The 21,324-nt window shown below is 41.4% G+C and overlaps 1 protein-coding gene across 2 annotated transcripts in view; it reads left to right on the plus strand.

The window, feature by feature from the left end:
- Positions 1-21,324, plus strand: part of CLIC5 (chloride intracellular channel 5) — a gene marked incomplete at its 5' end in the record, with an annotated part of 75,046 nt that overhangs the window by 19,258 nt on the left and 34,464 nt on the right. The window contains one exon of one of the 2 annotated variants that reach the window (XM_084262249.1): positions 3,303-3,653. The exons of the other annotated variant lie outside the window; for it this stretch is intronic. Within the exon in view, the coding sequence (XP_084118375.1) occupies positions 3,591-3,653 (63 nt within the window). Of the gene's footprint in view, positions 1-3,302; positions 3,654-21,324 lie in introns of those variants that run through there. 2 annotated transcript variants of the gene reach the window in all.

Here is a 21,324-nt window from a genome sequence, read left to right on the forward strand (position 1 = left end):
AAGTCAGTTTTATATGACAGCAAAGCAGTAAATGCATGAATAGATTCCTGAAATAGTGCATATATATATTTCCTCATATATATATATATATATATACTTCTTTTTTTACCCCCTCCTACTCACTGCCTCCTGCAATGTTTATCCTAAATCCAGCTTTCAGTATCGATTTTAAAAAAACACAGCATTTATATGAACAAGGACTCTGTTTTGCTTCATCTCTTCTAGGGGTACCACGGGGAGATTTTGAAAAATAAAAGGGTTGTTTTTTTTTTTTTTTATTTGGGGTGGGCTGGGCTGTTCTCTCTGTGGATACCTAAAAGCACATCTGGAATACCAGATGTGTGGTATTTGCACTACGGCTTCTGTAGCCTCTGAGCAACCCTTATCCAAGTCCTGGGGCAGGGGATCAGTGCAAGGTCGTAACTCAGGGGCGAAGGGACTTTCCAAGGGCATCACTGCCCAGAAGCATCTTGAACCAGATGGGCTCTGGTCCATTCCTGTGGTAGTTTCTATCTGGGTCAGGATGGAGATAGCTTCAGGATATCTTAGCTCCCTCCTTCTGTACCGCACAGCTTCCCTTCTGCTTTGCTGAGCCTCAGCACAACAATCTTTGTCTTGCAAACTGATTATAAAACACCAGTAAAGCCAGGAAGTAATTGGGACAGAAGGATTTAAATGTTTTGACATGATGAATCTCCACCAAAACTGCTACATCTAGAGTTTAACTTTTGGAAGCATGAGGCATGCACAACTTTGGAGATGGGAGATGCCTTGTGCGGAGAAATCGGGCACTAAAGCCACAGATTTCTTTTACTTAATAATTACAGCAGGATTTGTCTGACCATTGTAATGCTTTTATCTGAGCTTGTTTCCCTGGGCTGCTTTTATTACCAGTGGAAAAAAGTAGGCACTTCTGGGGCCCATCTTTTCATTCTAAAATAGACATCTAAATAGGTCGCATGCATCACGTCTTTTAAGTGCTGGTATCTTGGATGCTGATTTTATTGAAACAGTTTGGTTTAGACGTTAGTGGTATTACCTTCTCACTGTGCTCATAGCTGGAAGTATCTTCTCTTCCAGAGCTGTTATATACACTTTTGTGATATAAGTTGTTCAAAGCACTTGTCTATATCAAAACAGTATTTTCAATGAGGCTGAAGTGACAGGTAACCTCAGTCAAGATGACCCATTTCCCATTGTTTCCAGGAGCCCTCATTAAAGGGAAATTACGTTGTCACATGAGGTGCTCAAGCAAAACAGTTTTTCACCAGAACCAAAACCAGCTTATAATCATATAGCTGATAATGTGTTTTTTAGGGATGCATTTTAGTGATATGGTGACTATACTTAGGTTTTTGGCAGACTTTTATAACTGTAATGTGTAATTACAAAGCAATGATTCTTTCTGCTACATGTAAGTACACTTAGCCTATGTCCTTGGAAGTTTGCCTGTGGGCCTAAGAATAATTATACTGTAAATGTTTGGTAATTAATGTACCTAGTCCAAAAATTACATGTAAAAATTTGAAATCAAAGGAGTAATAACACTTAATTCTCTTATAGTTAACCTTCCAGTTACTTGAATGAGTACTAATTAGATCTAAAAACCATAAGCACACTTTTACACTAATTATAATGTTGATTATGTTGTAATTACAGCTGCAACAGCATAATGAGATTTACTTGTTAACCATTTCATCACTTTGTGGAGTGCACGTGAAACAGCTGTTGTGGGGAATTCCTGTAGAGCTTAACTCAGGGAGACAGGGAGGTGTTGGCTGCTACTGTTCTGGACCCCTGACAAATGCTTATAGGTCACGGGGCGGGAATTAAAGATGAAAGCATACAGCAGAGAGAACTGTTGGGAAAGGCAAGTGTTTGTTCATGTCAAAGCCAAAGTCATAGAATCCCAGACTGGTGTGAGTTGAAGGGACCTAAAAGCCCATCTAGTTCCAACCCCCTGCCACAGGCAGGGACATTCTTCACTAGCCCAGGGTGCCCAAAGCCCCATCCAACCTGGCCTTAAACCAGGCCAAAGATCCAGGGGAAGCCACAGTTTCTCTGGGCACCCTGTGCCAGGGCCTCACCACCCTCAGGGTGAACAATCTCTTCCTAATACCTCATCTAAATCTGCCTTCTTTCAGCCATTCCCCCTTGTCCTGTCACTGCACTCCCTGATCACCACCATTTTTCCCGTAGCCCCTTTAGGTGCTGGAAGGCCTGTCTGTGTCAGAAGGGGAAGGTAAAACTCCCACAGACTGGGATCCAGCACTGTGGCAGTCCTGAAGCAGGAGCTGAGGGCGGGGTGGGCAGAGGTGAAGGAAAGGACTTTTCAAGGGCAGGAGGGCATGATGGTATCTGGTTCCTCCAGACAGCTGTGGCAATGAGGAGGAGGCCCCACGCAATCCCTTTGCCTTTGCCTGCTCTCCCCTCCCATCTCATCATGCCCTTCCATCCCCTCCCATGCCTCCACGCCTTTTACCAGTATAAGGCCTTCCTGCCCTGTGCCACCTCTTGCTCAGGGCTGCTGTGTGGGGATGTCTGAGTCACGCAAGGAATGCAGGGCACAGGGAGCACAGGTGACGTATGTCAACAGCAGGCTGAGGCCCTCGAGTTCTCTTCCATGCTCCACCCCAGCAAATCATCACTCTCCTCTGTCCCCCCTCTACAACCAGCACCCTGGGGCCATACTGAGAAACACGGCACCCGTGTATTTTATTTTCCAGGGCCCTGAAGCAATTTGTTCTCCTGCATAAGCCCATTTCTGTTCCTCTGCTCCTGAGCTCCATTGGGAGTGGTGGCACCACGGGTGCTTTTCTCACTGAAGAACACTCAGTTTTGGCTCCTGTGCTGCACTGCAGCACGCAGGGCTTTTTGCCGAGGCAAAGCTCTGCCTTTCTGCACATCCCTTGCCCCAGCCAACACAGGGGGGAAGAATTCAGGCTCTTTTGTTTAACCTCATCATTGTTACCAAGACCAATATTAGAACAGGTAGAAGCAGGGCAAACACCCTCCAGGAAAGAAGGAAAACAACATCACTGTTGCTTAAAGCAACGAAACCAGCATGCTGCACACCTTCCCCCTTCCCTGCTACCGGTACTCCCAGCCCTAAGAGTACGTGAGGGACCGATAGAAACACAGGCAACAGGGAAGAGCAGAACTATTTGCTCAGAGCCCGATCCTGCCGTAGGTACCAGGAGCTTGTCTCCTCCCCTGTGAGTTAACCCCACCCTCTTTTTTTTATGCTCTGGGCTATTTTGGGCAGGCAGCGAGAACTGCGGCTCTGACAGATGAGGATACTGTACCAGAGCACAGCAGCACTTGTTGCTCTGAAGAACTACACAACGTAACAGAGACTGCTTGCTGCCTGCCTCATTTTTTTTTCTTTTCTTTCATTATTTTTTTTGTTTAAATATTATTTATTTATTAAGCTGCCAACTTCTCCACCGGTTTCCAGCGTTATCATTACAAATGATGTTTTGAGAGCTTTGTGAGAGCTGTTCGGAGAGGAAACCAACTCGCTGTGCAGTTGAAACCCCCCTTTTGCCACTTAATAGCAGGAGATCAGCTGGTAGCCTTGGGGTTGAAAAATGACAGACTCTGTTCCTGCTAACGGGGAAGGAAAGGACCCTGAAATCGAGCTCTTCGTGAAGGTAAGCTGCACTGTGAACTGGACACTGGTGCGGTGCTCGGATCAGCTCAGCTTCTATAATCAAACTTTAATTTTCTGGCTCTGAGCAGAAGAGGTGCTTTGACAGCCTGTTATCTCGTGCACACACGTTCACACTGCTTTCTTCTTTGTGACATTAGAATTAGGTAATGTTGCAGAGGGAGACTCAGAGTTCCTGTATGTTGTTGTTATTGCTCTCCTCGTGAGTTTGCCCTAGTATTCTTAGCCTGCTGCCTGCAGTGTGCTGTATCCTAACTTTAGACTGCCAGGTTTTTCACTAAGAATCCCAACTTCGTTCTCTATTTTTGGGAGGAGAGTATGAAGAGCATAGGAGTACCATATTCGCTACCTCAGCAGAGGCTGTCAGGTCTGAAACACTAACAGCTCATAAAACAAAAAGGATTGAGTTAAGCTGGTGGTCTTCTGATTATTTCCTGCAAGACTTTTTTTGTTTTAAAAAGAATAAAAAAAAAAAAAAAGAAAGAAAACTAAATCAGTTTTTGCCCTCTTGTTTCCTCAGCCCCAATCCTGTTCTGATTTTATACCAAGGGTAACTGAGAACAGAAAGTGATTTAATGAAAATATAGAAAAATAAATATACCTGTTATATGTAGGCTTTCAGGATGTTTCAAATAGACTGTGAAAATCTTGCCATTAAAATTCGTGGCACAGCTCAAACCCATTACACTGACAACCATATTCATAGCAAACTTCATGCAAACTCTGTCCCAGTGAAGACCTCAGATTTTTTTGATCTTCAGAGCATGTTTCAAAGCCTCTATGCTCGTTGAGGCCGAAATCCACTATGCCCACATAAAATACAGGTGTTGAGTCTCTCTGATCCTATACCATCACTGTAAATCAGCAAGATTGTTATTATTAATATGTGGGAGTTGTGTCAGGCCCTTTGCAAACAGAGTACTGAATGATTGGGAAAGCAAATTCCAGTCCCTCCCTTACGTCAAGTTGAGGGTATATAATTGCTTTGTACTCCCTGATGGATATTTTGGGCTGTAAGCTGAAATGTCAGCCACATCCATGATGTGTATACATGGCCTCTTCACGCCTCTTCTAAAACCAGTCAGTTCAGGGGCAGCCTTTCTGACTGAGCCAGTGCCAAGTTCTTTTTCTGATTTTACAAGAATTCCTGGTTCATAACTGCCCAACAGAGTTTAATGTATTAAAAGGGACCTGCATGGGTCCTTTCCCCTACAAGTTGTTTATAACAAAGTGAGTTTAATGAATAGAGGTATTTGTTGGCTAAAAAAATAGGTTAGTGGGATTTTTTGTGTGTGCTCTACTATCAGAAATTGCAAATACAGGACAGTAGGTTGGGAGCAGCCCTGCAGAGAAGGACTTGGGCGTGTTGGGGGATGAGAAACTCAGCATGAGCTGGCAGTGTGCGCTTGCAGCCTAGAAGGCCAATAGTGTCCTAGGCTGCATCAAAATCAGTGTGACCAGCAGGTCTGAGAGGGGATTCTGCCCCTCTGCTCTGTGAGACTGCACCTATAGTATGGTGTCCAGACCCGGGGTTCCCGATACAAGAAGGATACTGAGCTGTTGGAGCAATGAAGAAGTTCAGGGGGCTGGAGTGCCTCTCCTGTGAAGATAGGCTGACAGAGTAGGGCTTGTTCAGCCTGGAGAAGAGAAAGCTCCGGGGAGACCTTACAGCACCTGAAGGAGCTACAGGAAAGGTGGAGAAAGGCTGGTTACAAGGGCAGGGAGTGACAGGACAAGGGAGTATGGTCTTGAACTGGTGGTGTAGGTTTAGATGAGCTATTAGGAAGAAATTCTTCCCTGTGAGGGTGGGGAGACCCTGAGACAGGGTGCCCAGAGAAGCTGTGGCTGCCCCTGGAACCCTGGTAGTATTCAAGGCCAGGCTCGATGGGGCTTTGGGCACCCTGGGCTAGTGGAGGGTGTCCCTGCCCATGGCAGGGGTTGGAACTAGAGGGGCTTTGAGGTCCCTTCCAACCAAACCAGCCTGTGGTTCAATGAAATGTATATTGGAATGCAAACCCTTAAGTACTGACACATTTTAGTGCCCACACTATTTTATTGAGGCTGATACGGATGCTTGTGATATACAGTGCTTTGACTGTATCAACTGTTAAAGCGAAGGTCATTGCCCAGATTCAGTGTGTGAAGTTCAGATACATAAGTTACTGGAAAAAATGGCATTGCATTAATTTCAGCCATGACATCACCTGAAGATTTATAACTCCAGAAAGAACATTTTTAGTAATGTGACTTCCTGCATAATGCATATTACAGAATTGCATAGAGACTCTCACGTAAAACTCATAATTTGCTTAGCTGGAGTAAAAGAATTAATTGGTATCTTCCTAAAGACTTTCCATTTAGGTTGAAAAATTGCAATTCGTGATGTTTTGGAGAGATGCCATCAATTTAATTAAAAGCCTAAAAAGTTGTACAGTAAAGCATGTAACCAGAGTATTTAGTTATACAGCTGAGAAGTCAAAAATAAAAAAAGGGAAGAACATCCAAACACAACACAAGCTAAAAGATGAAAACCAGGAACCTATAAGGGAAATACAAACAGGTGAAAACTTGTATGGAAATGTAAAAGAATGGGATATTAGTAAGGGGAAATACACAGGAAGACTGATACAGGAGAGAATCCGTGAAGGAGAAGGCAGATTTTGTCTGGTTTAAGGCTAGAAAGAACAGAAGGGTGGCAACTCCCAGATGAGTCAGATGCTGGGACAAGTGGCGAATGTAAATATACTGGACTGCACTTGAGGAAAGTTCGAATAACTTGGGGGTCAATGAGCATTTCAGCATTTGACTGCTGTGGCACGAATGTTTCGCTTGAGGTAAAGCATTCGGCTCTGCATCCTTGAATGAACACACAGCCAGAAATTGCAGAGATCGGGGAGACAAATGTAGGGCAGTAGATGTGGCCTGGAGAAAACGGTGTCTTCCCTGAGCACAAATAAACCAGAAAGGGCTGTTTTTCACCAGACATAGAGTCTCTAATAAAAGCAGTTTCTGTCTCAGGTTAAAAAAAGAAAGGTGTTACACAATTGCTCTATTTCCCTTGTCTTTTTAACAAGCAGGGGAGCAGGAGCCTTAGAAAGGCAAGCAGAGAGATGATTGTAAACAAAAGAGCCGTGCTGTAACCTAATGCAGGTTAGCGATCTCCTGAGTTATGCAGATAGACTGGGCACCACCAGGACACAGCCAGCTAACCGCTACGGCACAGGTTAAGCGGTTATCGCGCCTATTTGTTATCATCCCCATTGATTGTACTCTTCCCTTAACGGTGCCCTAGCCTGGATCTGTGAGGTATTTTTCTTGTTCTCAAAAGATGCTTGAGATTAGCACCACGCTCCCCCTCCCACCGCAGACCAAATCTGGGGCAGGACACAAGCAGGCTGATGGTGAGAACGGGCAGAGCTGCGGTGATGTCTGCCAGGGAGATGGTGCCGCCTTCATCAGATCTGCAGTTTGTGTAAGCAGGTCCTTGGCAAACACTGAAACTCTCCAGCAGCAAATTCCCCCTCTAAACTTGTCTGACAAGGAATCAGAAGAGGCTGCCAGAGAAGAAGGCTTGATACGTGGTGGCGCGAGACGCTGGCAGCAGCATCAGGAGGCAGCGCTTGCTCTGTGCTTAACCCAGCTTGTTGTAACTCAGGTTAATTTTAATTCTTTGTGTGCTGGAGAAGCAAAGTGCTTCTGTATAAACGACACCCTGATGGAAGGTATATTTAGCTTGCACCTGTATGCTGGAACATAATGACTAAACTGAAACGGTGCTTTTTTATGTACAGACTATTAAAATCCATATGGGAGGATCACAGAACTTTTATGGCTTCTTTCTGCTTGCAACAGAGACAGGTGTTTGGATGTACATTCCTTGCATTTCAAAATTAGAGCAGTGCCTAGTATCTAGAAACTGCATTTGAAGGGAGATGCGTTGTATACATGGAGAAGGAAGCACGATGCCAACAGGACGTGAGCCTGCAACTGCCTGTTTGCGTTGCTCAGAACGAGCAAGCAATCAAACCACACAAGTGATCCAAAGTGCATTTAATTTAAAAAGAAATAAATAATTTCCTGCTCTAGAAATACTCTGTAGCAAGATGTGTAATAACCTATGTTTGTGACAACCAAAGGACAGTAGTATCATTGTGGTAGTAGGAGAACAAGTAGAGCTGGCAGTTTCTGCAGGGAGTCACTGTGGTATCTGGAGATGTTCATCAGATTTTGCTTAAAAGGTGTAATGCTCCGCTCCAGAAAGTGTTCACAGTCACACCGAGCATCCATCTGGAGAAGACACAAAGGTGCTTGCAACTGTACAAAGCAAGAGAGACCTCTCCAAGACCTCGATCTTTCATACTTGCTGACTCTTACACTGAACTTACTGTGTTGTGTGTGACCAGGCCCAGTGATGGTATATCTGACATGTCTCAGGGATGAGCTGAGGTAAGGTTCAGGGACTAACAACACTGTAGTATTTGTAGGGCCCCTTGCAGTCATTTCTTCCTATTATCCCAAAGAGAAGAGATTAGTCTTGCTGTGCTCCCAGTCTCCTGGAGCAGCGAACAGCCATGCAAGAAACCTGTGAGCCCTGTGTCATCTCCAGCAGTTTCATCTCAGAGAGTTTTGCGTGTCTGTTAGGAGTGTGTTTAAAATCAATGGGACGGTTTGGCACCAAAAGAACTATCCCTGAAGGAGTGGGAACATCAGGGAGCCTGGCTGTCCAGGACAAAGCAGTCATCCTGCCGATTTTGTGTGCACCCTCAGAAGCCCAGGAGTCCTTTTTCCTTTCCTTTGGCCAGAGTTACCCTGGAAATTATCCCAGGGAAGTACAAGATTTTTATGCACTCTGGGACTTATTTTTGTGCATTTCTTTTTTATATTTTTTTAATTTATCTCAGCTGCAGGGTGATTTCAAACTAATCCTGGTCTGCATTTTAGTGAACTGCTGCAACGTAACCTTAAAGGAAGATGTAAATAAAAGTATTACTCCTGGTACAAACAATCATTCCTTGCTTTTCAGGGTTTTGCATTTTTAATGTAAAAGAGTTAGTCTGGTAAGAAAACTGATTTCAGTTGCAGAATTTCTGGGCTATCAAAACCTATAGTGGCTTTATAAACTGGGAGAGAGAACTTGACAGGAACCTTGTAATCCATTAAAACAATACAGGTTTTGTAATTTATCTGATTCATAGACTGCCCTTGAGAAGTATTTTGATGATGAGTAGATAGCACAATCAGATCTGGAAGGTACAAAGTCCGTATCTGTTTCTAGAGAAGTGCAGCTTCTGGCTTCCATACAAAATCACTGCTATGGTCAATGAAACTTTCTAGGTAAAGAGGAAGTAATAGAGAAAAGCATGAGGAAGAATAATGATACTGAAACATCTGGTTTAACCTGTCTAGTGGTCCAAGACTCACATTAACATTTTCTTGGTTCCTTGTTCATGAGGTTGGTCAAGCCTTTCACATTTCAAGAGAGACTTAGCCACCCTACAAAGCAGACATATACAGTGCATGCAGTCTCTGACACTTCCCAGCTGTCACCCTGGATCTTGCCTTTTTCATCCATTCAGAGCTTCAGAGCAGATGGTGGGCATTATGCTTCATGTCCCTTGTAGGCTCATTTTGGTGAGACAGCATAAGTCTCCTCTTAGTGGTGTACGGCTCTTGTACATCAGTATCTGTCACCAAGCTTAGAAAGTTTACTGGTAGTCTGAATAGCAGCATATATACTGGGGAGAAAATAGTTTTAAAAGGTCTATTTAAACATCTATAAACATGTTTCATAAGCTCTATGCAGGGGAACTCAGGTGTTTCACTGTAATTCTGGCTCGGTTCCTATCTTGCTTTATTCTTTTAAAATCAGGAGCAACTCTGTTGGAGCCTGTAGAGTTTATATGTATTTAAATGGGCACAAGAACAGAGCCAGGCCTCTTAGTTGGAATCACACTGTTTAAACAAGAAACTTAATAGTAACCCACTGCAGACTCAGTTAAATCAGGGAAATGCAACCTGGACTGACAGTTATTTCTCTGGTCTTGTAAAGCATTTTCAGTGAACTATGAAAAAGAATAGTTGAGGGACAAGCATCCACCTTGTCAGCTTCCATTTTTTAGTTTAATCTTGTTAAATAAAAATAATTCAATAAATTAACAAACAGCTGTCCAGCAAGTGTTTTAAAATTACAAGTTGCTTGATTTTCCTTGTGATGAAGAAAACCAATGCTTTACAGAAGCTTTAGCCTGAGTTACAAAACCCAGAGTCTGTACGTCTGTGAATCTGTTTTCTCTCCAAGGATCTGCAGAGTTTGTTTTGCATCAGGACAAGTGCCTCATTGGTGGGAATATTAAAGATGGGCAGTGAATGGTGTAGGCAGGCCAAATTTATAAAAGGACTTGGCAGGGATATAATCACTGTCCCTGCCATCCTGAACCTAGCTTGGAATGTTTTTAGGATTGGTTGGGAAACTGGATCTCAGGTTAAGGAGGGATTCTCTCCTATGTCTCCTTCTGCTCAAGTTCGTGATCTAATCACTACTTCATGGCTAAAGGTGAATTACACCTTGTCTGCCATGGTTTGGATTTTTTTTCTCATATAGATGGCTATGACTACTTGCTTTTTATTGAACTTGTTAACTAGATGTTAACTGTGTCCAAAACAGAATCACAGAATCATTAAGGCTGGAAACACCTCCAAGATCATCCAGTCCAACAATCCGAAACAAATGGTTAAAATTAAACATATTCAAATGCTTTGTTGAATATGCCTAGACTTTATTTCTTAAAATGGCTTTATAAATCTGAGCCATAACTTGAATGGGTAAGACTTCGAAACATTCAGGATGTGCTCCTGTGACTGTAAAACCTGGGGAGGTTTGTGTTGCTGAGTTCAGTGGCAGCAGAATTGAGCCAACTTAAGTGAGTATGAGATCTTGTTTAAATCCCACCTATTAACTCCTTTTGTTGCTCCTGCTTTTCTGAGCCGCAGAGTCAAATCAGGGAAATAAGGTGTTTTAATTGAACCATGAAGAACTGGTGGTATTCATAATTATTATCGCTCGTACTTGGAAACAGCCACCACTGTGGTTTGGGTGCTCTATGTTTAGCTGCAGAGAACTCTTTTTCCATCTCTGGCAGCACACGACTCATCAGGCTCACAGGTTGTTGTGTCATGGTTCAGCGATGACAGTGAAGCTCCAGTAAGTGTCCCCAGGAAACTTTTATCGGCAATACATGGCTCCGCTGCGGCTATTCCAGAACAGCAAATGTCACAGAGATCATTTGACATAACATCCCAAAAATATACAGGGATCCTTTCCAAAAGAGACAGTAGTAGGAAGTACATTTGCCTCTCCCCTGGAGTTTAATGCTGGGATCAGTTCCTCTGTGACAAATACATTTTGGTGAAAGGCTGTGTAAGGGTTGTGTAGGATAACATATGGATCATTACAGCAACCGTATCACTTAGTTCTTGCATCCACAGATAACTCTCTGAAATCCAGCAGATCTCAGCAAAGTAAGCCCTGCAGTACTGCAAAGAGAGAAACATAAACACTAATGTTTCCATCTTACAGCTAAGAGCTCTGGTAGGAGATTGTTCAAATCACCCCTTTTTAACTGAGATGGATGTTAAAGGGCTATTAGTTTTATACACGAATAAAAGAAAGTTTCAATGATACTTTTTTTTCTTTCCCCCCCAGCAAAGGCTGAGTCAAAGTCATAGGGAGAATCAGTCAGCATAAGGAAAGGTTTGGCTTTGTGCTCGCTTCATACTGTATTCAAATCTACAAATCTTATTTGCACTAGGAAATCAGAGCAGGCACCCTAAGTAGGTACTTTGAAAATAGCTTCCTGTGACTCGCTTGACACAGTGAAGTTTAATACTGACAAAGTCCAAACCAGATCCTTATTCCCTATCCTTCCTTGTCCCTGGCTCTCCCTATTTGTTTGCACTGCTGTATTGCTGACGTGCAGTAAAACTCATCTAGTGATAACAGCGACAGATATGTACATCTGGAGCTACAAGTTGAAAAATCTTTGATTTTTATAGGTCTGGTGTGTTCAATCAGCGTCATGTATTCCTTGCATGATTTTTGTATGAAACTTAAGAATTGGAAATTACTACAGTGCAACAAAAAGAATTCAAAAGGTATTCAGTTGTGTTTTCAAAGTGCAAAGCCAGCAATTTTATTTAATAATAGCTAAGGGTGAAGCTTTCTCTTACTGATTGTATTTACGGCACGTCATTGCTGTTTGCTATGCAACTTGATTGCAAAGTTCACACATACACATAGAACTGGTCCGTAGGATGTTTCTTCTGACTCTGTTAAATTAAATGATCCCTTGTAAGTGAGTATTATTCTTTCCCTCTCAATTATCATTCCATAACTTATCTTTTGATTTTACCCTTCTGTACGTATCCTTTTTTAATGGTGGTGGTCAGTGAAGGAAGTAGATCACCCATGATATAACACAGGTTCCTGATTCAGCGACCTTGCTGCACTACAGACATTGTGTGGCTGGGTGTCATGAGAGAAGGTGTGCTGGAAAAGAGACTGGGACACGAAGCACCTGAGATACAGTTTGGAAACATGCCACAGTAAAGTTTTGACATGTTGCAGTAGCCCCAAGTGTCAATATCTGAGCGGACACATTTTTTTGCTTTCCATTCAGTGAACCATCAGGTAGAAGCTCTGATTGTTTTTCTGTCCATCTCTAATCAAAATATGACAAGGTCCCGCCCTGAAAATTCTGACACATGTTAAGCCCAGTAATATTCCTGAGTTACCACCCAAATGCTTGGGAGGCTTTATATACTTTTTTTTTTTTTTTGCTTTTCTGCCTCCTTCAGCAACCTTAGGCAAGTTATTCAGGCTCATGTTACCTTGATAAATTGCTGATACTGGTCATTCTTCACCAGATGTAGACTCATTGTGGAAGCAAGGAACATTCTCCACCCTTATCCCCAGCATGGTGTCCTTAACAGTGCTTAAAATAGAAGAGAAATATATGATGGGAGCGTGTCTCTCTCATATAGAACTGTCTCCTGACAAAGTACATTTAAAAATCTCAATTGCCTGGACATAAAAAAAACCCACAATCAAACCAGAGGAAATTGGACATTTGCCTGTTCTCAGGTACAGGCTGTTGGGTGCTTTATGACGTGCCTGGGCATGAGCCAGCCCTGGCGCAGTTTGTGCTGCTTGCAGCCATGTTAGCACTGTGCCCAGCTGGGTAGTGGTGTGGTTGTGGCTTTGAGTTGCTGTCTTCTTCAAATCCTCTGGGTTTCTTTTCCTGCCTGTTCTCACAGGCATCCAGACTTCTGAGTTTATACCAGTGTCCTAATCCCTGTGATTTCTATGTTGGTCCCCAGGGTACCCTGGTTCAACTTCTGCCTAAGAAGTATTGTGTATCAGGAGCTCAGGTGCTTCTCCAATTTTTTTTTCCTTGTACGTGATTGCCAAAAGAAGTCAAAGTTGAAATAGCTCTTTTATATGTATTTCTGGCAACTCTGCATAAACTCAGATAATGCACTGATGGAAATTTATTTCAAGAGTCCTGCTAACTCATTTATGTACCTGTAGAACAGTAGGAGTCGAACTATTCCTGATATAGCTACTTTGGCATAGGTGACATTATCTTAAGGATGACGTGGCCAAGATAGTGAAAGTTTGCTCTTCTAAATCTTCATTCTTGATAGCCATGACTGTGTACAGAGCAGATGACAGAAGCCTGTGGCATTTACATGTATGTTCTTGATGCAAAATATCATAACAATGTTCAAAGCGAAAGCTATTTCCATTTAATTTAAATTCTATAGAACTTGAATTTAATTTAATTAAAAAAATTTCAAATATTATATATAGGAATAATATTTTTCCCCTTTTTTATCTAAGGCAGACTGTAAAAAAAGCCATTTCTTTACTATTTTTGTTGCTTTTTTTACCTTTGTTGGTTTCCTCTGGACTAAGAAAAAAAATCCAGTTCTCTGTTCACTAATTATTCAGGTGTTAATAACTGTTCATGATACTGGAAATGAATTTTGCATACAAAAGAAGTTGGTTTGATTTAGGTATGACTTTAGTTTCCCATTCTGTTCACCTTGAAGATGCCAAAAAAGATATAAATCTTTCTAACTTCTGCTGCTAATAAAGAAGCATCATGCTCTACTCTTTGGAAAAGGACTGATCACCTCCAAAAAGTGTGTGCTGCTGCAGGCTAGCAGTAGAGTTCAAAGTATGATGTCCTAGTCCATAGAGATGTATGCCCCATCTCAAAAAGCATTGGACAGCTAAGCTTAACAACTCTGCAATTCAGAAAAGGTAGGTTAGAAGAGGTTTTAAATGCTCAGCAGTTTTGAAAAAAAAAAAAACCAACCTGAAACAACTCATTGCTAATAAAACATGGCATGATAATAGAAAATCTAGAACATTCCTGGGTGCTGATACCTATTAAGCATGTTTAGACCCCAGTTCTGCAAAGGAGGCTGGGGCAGACTGCCCCAAGCCTTGGCAGCCACCTATGAACATGATTCTCTTTGCAAAACCCAGTCTCTGAGATAAAAAGTCAGATAAAAAATCTTAGAGATAAAAAGTTTTAGAGCAATTGCAAAACACTTTACAGTTGTGTTCAGCATCTTGCAGGTGCAGAAGTTGGGAAGTAGTGGCCTTGTGCAAGGAGGTCCAGCAATAACATGGCTCTGCTCCTCTGTTCCATCCTTTGGGTGTAGCTCTTGTGGTTTTTTTGGGTTTTGTACAGCACTTGGCACCAGTGATTCCATGTTCATGTGCCACACCTGCTTAGTAGTTCACATTCCAATAATAAACACAAATGAATACTAGTCACAACTATGCTTTTTTATTTTTTTTCCCCTTTGCTATTACTAGGGAGGGGTCAAGGCTTACAATATCTTTTGGCTGGCTCTTTTAAATGCACATGGAGCTGATACATGTTAGGGTGTTGGAAAAGACGTAGAGAAAAATAACTTTAAGGCTTAAAAAATACTTGACTGCTATCCTCAAGGCACTCTTTCTCATTCAAGTAAAAGACCAAATGTCCCTTGACTGCAATATTAAATGTATCTGTAGGGGGCCTTTTAATATGCTGGTAACAAGTGTAACAAGAAATATCAGCAGTTAGTTAAGGTCAGATATAGTCAAGTTAGAAAGAAGCTTAATAGTAACTGTAAAGGTGATTAAGCATTGAAAGGAACCACCAAAGAAGTCATGGCCTTTCTTCTGGTTCAGATCAAGATTAGATATCATTTATATAATGAACCACCTATAGTTAAGAGTCAATAAAGGAATAAACAAGCCATAAAATGTACAGACCAGGAAGGCATTGCAATGGAGGATATCTTGGCAAACCAGGGCCTGGTTCAAGCACAGAGGAAATCTTTGATTTCTGTGTTTCTAAAAGATAGCACAAATTTGGTCAAAGTTGGTCTGATACACATGATGTTCAGGGATTTGCTTGCATGTCTTAAAATGTCTCTTGGTGCCCTGGGTGGGATTAGTTCAGTTAGGAAATGTAATTGCTTATCTCTAGATATGCAAGGTCCAGACTTTGGAATGTCTTCCAAAGGTGCTGGCTTGTTCAGGCTCTGAATGCTGTGTCAGTATGGTCAGACCTTGTGGCTGAGGTGTAGGAAGAGATAAACTGGGAGGTGAATTCCCTTTCTGTCTGTCATGGAGCCAAGTCATGCCACATCCCTGAGCTTTGACTTCATTTCCTATGAAGCATTTACACCAACATCATTTTCATCTCTGTGCAGCCAGTATCTTGCCCAGCTAAAATTGCATTCCTTCTTTCTTCTTCACATGGACGAATGAATGTAAAAGGTACTCAAACACTGTGGTTTAACTACTCACAACATAAGGAGATATTTCTCAGGTTGGGCAGGTACTTCTCTATACGAGTGACCAAGCTTATCCTCCCCAAAACATTTCAACACCCAAATAAACATCCTGAACATTGCCACCCACTGCATACAGCTATTGTTGTTTTGGGTGCTGGTGCCTGTCTGTACCTGTGTATTGTCTGAAATGAGTGGAAATCAGACAAACCAGCCCCGATGGAACATCACTATTGTTGCCAGTGTTTTTCTAGATTCTGATTCAATTTGTGTGGGTCAACAAGCGTGTTGTGTTACTGCTTCCCTTTTGCTTTTAGCTGCTGAATGGGCAGCTTCAAACAGATACAAATGCATATCATGAGAGGAAATGATTTTCTCTCACTGCCCTGCATTTTGTGATGAGCCATCGCTGCTGATTCAGTGGGCAACTGCAGACCTGTTTTGTTTGTTTACTTTATTTATGGTATTTATTAAAAAGCTGTTCCTGGATGAAGAAAGGTTGAATCATGGAATATTCTTGCAGGCTATATGATCCCTCAGAATGGCCGGTTCTTTTAAATGTTCAGGATATGCCAAAAGGATTGAGTACTCCAAACCCCTTTGATATTAAGTTTTGGAGGGGTTTTTTCCCCCACAGAATCCCAGTAGCATTTGAATACTTATAATTTTATTTTCTTCTCTGACTGTTGACTTGCACATGCAGTTTGGCATCGAGTGGTTGCCCTTTCTTGTACCAAAGTGCTCTGACTGTGGTTTTTTAAAATTTTCTTTCTAACATCAGTAAACCTGACTCCAGTTAAACTTCAGATCCTGTTTTAGAGCTGGGTCTTGTTTGAGGTTCAAAAATGATCTGTTGCTTCCACTGCATTAAGCAGAGTGTATGAATCTAATCTTTTGGGGCATAGTTCATCTCCATGTGCATATTTCTCTTACTTCAGTCTGTAATAAAGGCAGTTGAACATGCATGCAGGAGGACTCGTTTCAGATTGTTAAGTATCTACATGCCCATCCTGATATGGTGAAACCAGCAACCCTATGGTTCGTATCTGTGGGGATACCTGATCCTCTTACTGGGTTGAACAGGACCTCTGCCTGATGGCCTGATGGTCCAATGTTATCTCAAAAGAGATGATTCTGTAATAAAAATAATAATGATAATAACAACAATAATATTGGTGAAGCCAACGAACAGAGTATGTGGCTGAAAGGTGAAGGGTGTGAAATGGAAAAAAATCACGTAGGTGATTTTCTGTAGGGGTAAGAGAGTGAGCAAAAGAGGTTTGGGGAGAGGGAGGTTACCGATTGCTTCTGAGACATATATGATAGGAAAGGATGGGCTGGAGAAGGGTTTTGCTGCATGACCATGTTAGGGTCACTGCTGGTATTCTTGGATAGTAGTCCACTTGGAGCTTGAGGGGCTTGGGTGGGAGAGAGGCTCAGGAGTGATAAGAATAATAAAAACTAGATTATATTGGGAATAAATAGCATGTCCAGAGATCCCAGAAGCAAGAGGACAGTAAGAGGTGCTAGGGAAATCGCAATAGCATAGTTAAATAATATTTTATATAAAAAAAAAAAAAAAATAATATTTTATATAAAGGGAAGAAAAGTAAGAATGATTTTGATAAATAGCATTGAATGAATTACTTTTCTCAATGTGGGATAACAGGATAAAATTAAATTAGAGGAAATTCAGACTGAACATCAAGTCAAATATGTTTGAGAAAATCATTGAAACTGTTTCCTATGGGAAGTTTGTGAAGCACTGGAGCATATAAAACTGATCCAAACAATATAGATACAGAGATTGCATAGATACAGAGATTGTATAGATACAGAGATTTAGGAAATCGTCCTGCACTGAGATGGCAAGTAGACAAAATCTCAACTCCACTAACAGATCCAACGTTTTTTTTTTCTACTTACAACATTTATCATACATTAGTTTCAAAAATCTATGTTGTAAAATACTTGTAAATTGCACTTCTACTAGTATACAATCTTACTCAATATTTCTCAGTAGCTTTTGGAAAGCATCATTTTTTTTTTCTTTCTTTCAGTATTTGATATTGAAAACAAATTGTTTTGCTTTTAGATGAGTCACAAGGACTGTTTGCTTACTGTTCTTGTGTGGGTCTTAGACTCCTGCTTTCATTGCAGGTATTTACATTTACAAGCTCAGAACTTGCTCTCTGTTTCTTGTTTAATGAAATAGAGTTGCATTCCATTTTTTGTAGGTGGCTATCAGAAAAGACTACCTTTTAACACCCCCTTTAGTGGCTAAATTTAACTGTATGAGTGTGTAAATGATCAGATGAACAAAGGCAGCAGCTTCGGCAAGTAATGGTGAAAAAACATCCCCTGAACACTAAAGTTTGTAATGAGTTCTCTGTGAGTAACTGGGAACCAGAACATTGGTTGATGTTGCATTTGTGTTCTCATGGCAGTAAGGCTTGGTCTGAATGCTGGTAATGTATTGATAAATAGTTTACTGAAGGTTGCATTGGGAAGTCATACCAAGATGCAAACATCAAACCAAAGACTAGTTTGAGCCTGGAATGTGCTGCTCCTTTGCAATGCAACTAGATCTGCTTTCAGTGAGTCACATCTTGGGATGCAGTTTCTCATCTTCCCTCTGCAGTACCCTTGACTTGGGAGATGCAAAAGGAGGTAGAAAGACTGAGTCCTGCCCACTGCAGGGTACCTCCTGAGAGCTGCTGATTACTCCATCTCCTTAAATCAGTAGAAATCATCAATGGACAGTATTTCCATGATGTTAAATAAGATACAAAAAGAGGCCATGGAGGGCAGATTATGGCCTGCGCTGGGGTCAGATGATGCAGTAGAAAAGGCCCTTAGCAGTGATACCTCCCCCATGCAGACCTTTATTTGCAGTGCCTGCAAGTGACTCCCCCTTCTAATAGAGCAAATAAAGTCCTGGAATTTCAATAAATAATTCAGCCACAGATCTGATTTCAGGTTCAGCATTAACTTTCAGCACCTGGCTGCTGTTATTATTTGTTAGCCTGATATGCTGCTCAGAGGCATGGAAATTTGGCTGCAATTCATCAGCATTTGCAGAATATACTACACGACCAGATTACTGTCCCTGGCCCAGAGATTTTTACAGACATTCAAACTCCAGATGTGCACAGATTTAAGTCTTACAACAAAAGCTGCACGCGTGCGGGCTGCTGGTCCTGCAGTGGGAACTGGAGCTTGCTTTGGAGAAACGACTCCTTTATTTGCACCTGATCTCTGCTAGAAACAGGAATAATTTGACTGTAATTTGCATTGCCTGTGACACTTTTTGACAATGATCTGTCTCATTTTATTTTCTGCAGCTTTCCCGGGGGAATGAATTTTTTACATATCTAATCAGGTTTCAGGATATAGAATCATCAATATTTGAAATTACTGTAATTGGTACTTTGTGAATAGCTAAACCAGATTAATTCCCAGATTCTTTCTCCAGAGCCCATAAACCCACTTGTGGTTTTAACCACTTATTAGAAAAAAAACCTAGTGAATCCAAAATATGGTTGTGCTCTCACTGAAGGCTGTGGAATTAATATTTGTCATTAGTGGGAACCTTTACTATGAATATTGACTCGTATGGAAGAAGAACTAGTTTAAGTGTATTGGAGTATAATCCATTAATATCTGTGACACCAAAGGGCCAGAACCAGGATAAGACTCTATAGGCATAAGCTGGTGAGTACATACATTTTGTAAAAAATACATGGCATGTACAGAGCACAAACAGCCATCCAGTATGAATATGTTGCAGGACAAGTTTATTTGCCCTAAAAAAGGATTTGTGGATTTCTTGTTCAGAGTCATTACCTTTTCCCAAGAGATACAATGATGTATCTGAGGTGACCAACCGGCAGCGGATGCTTGAGCATCAACACTGACTTCAACTAAAGATGTGGTGATTTTCTGAGAACTGTTGTGGCCAGACTCCCCAGGTGCTGTGACTAATGTTGTCTCCAGCACTTAAAAGCATATACATGCAACTGATAGATCAGGAAAAAAAGCCAACAACCCAAAACATATATAAGTGATAGGGTAAAATCCTGTAAGTGGGATGTTTGTGGTCGACTTCCAAGAGAGCAAGAACTTCACCCTGCAATGCAAACCTATGCCACTAGAGGGGATTTTACTACCACTCTATGCCTAGCATACGTCTATCCTGAAAACATATGTTCTAGCTCAGCCACAAGATGTTGGCTACAAGCTGAATGAAATCTATGGTTTGCATTATGCAAAAGGTCAGGAAAGATTATTATAATTGTCCCTTCTGGCCATTAAACCTGTGAGTGAAATTCTGGTCCTGTCAAAGTCATGGATGAAATTTCCATTGACTTTACCAGGGCCAGACTTCATCCTGTGCAGGTCAGAGCAAAGCAAAACTCAGTGCCACCAAGCATCTAGCACTGAGAGCAAGAACATCTTTGTTGTCAGTCATTCATATATATATATATATATATGATTGGAATATATATATATATATGGTTGGAAAAGATTTATAAAAATTGTATGCACCCTCTGTGCTTCACAGCAGGCTGAAATAAATCAAGACCAGTTTTACCAACTTTTTTTTCCTTCTGATTTCTTCAAAGTCTCCACTAATGCAGATTGCAAAATCTCCTTAGAAAGCTGCCTTTGTGTTTCATTATTCCTATAAATACACTGGATTCCCGATCCCCACCCCCCCAAAGCTTATTGTTGCAAATTAAGCAAAATACTTAATCCTATCCTCTGTGGGCGGGGACAACAATGGATCATCATCCTCTTTGTAAAACAGTCTTCTACATGCTTGAGAACTGTTATTTAGTGGTAGAACATCGTGTGCACATCGCATGATCTTTTTGCTGTTGCTTGTAGACGCGTTTGCTGATGATTCATGCTGTTTGTGATTTACGTAAAACCTCCTTCACTTCATCCTCACAGCTTCCCCAGCTATTCCCCATCCTGCATTTGTACATTAGATTTTGTTCTTGCGTCTTACACCTCGAGGTTTACTTCTCTAAATTCCATTTAAGTGATTTCAGACACTTTGTTCCAACCTCTTAGCGTCACTTTGGAGTCTGTTCCTCTCCTGGGAAATACTGTGCTTGCAACAACGTCTCCATGCTCGTTGCCATCAAGAAATTTTGTAGGGTTCTGTCTATTACTTCTTCCATTTTGTTAACAGCAGCATTAAATATGACTCATCTTGTCGTAGATCTTTACGGTACCTCTATGTGTTATGTGTTTCTAGACTAACAGCAAACTTGATTATTTCTACTCCATAAGTATTTTTTCAACCACTCATAGGGGCACTTTGCAGAGGTTTCATACAGATCTTACTTCCCTACTTTGTTTATGAAAATACAATCTGGAGCTTATGCCAGAAACTTTACAGAAGTTGGACACCTGCTGCTTCCTTCCTCCCTGCTGTGCTGAGTGTTAGAGAACAAAATTTGCTTGGTTAATGGCATTTGTTCCTGATAAGTCTATATTGTCTTTCCTTATCAACTTTACATGTGCTTGTGAGCTTACTGTTTAAATGTTTGTATCTTTGTATACATTTGTATACATTATTTATCTGTAATTTGTTGAGTTATTTTTGTTCCCATGATGTCTCACTCACAACAAATTATTGATGGATTCCCCAAAAAGCAGTGTTTTGAAAAGCTGTTCTCTGTGATTACATACAGTAGCTAATGTGGGCACTTGGTGTCCTATGGCACATGTTACATAATGGGAGCACCTTGTCTTTATTAGGTTGGGAAAGGTTTAGGAGGAAGTGT

This window comes from Gallinula chloropus (assembly GCF_964237585.1).
Source record: "Gallinula chloropus genome assembly, chromosome: 3".
Taxonomy (NCBI): Eukaryota; Metazoa; Chordata; class Aves; order Gruiformes; family Rallidae; genus Gallinula; species Gallinula chloropus.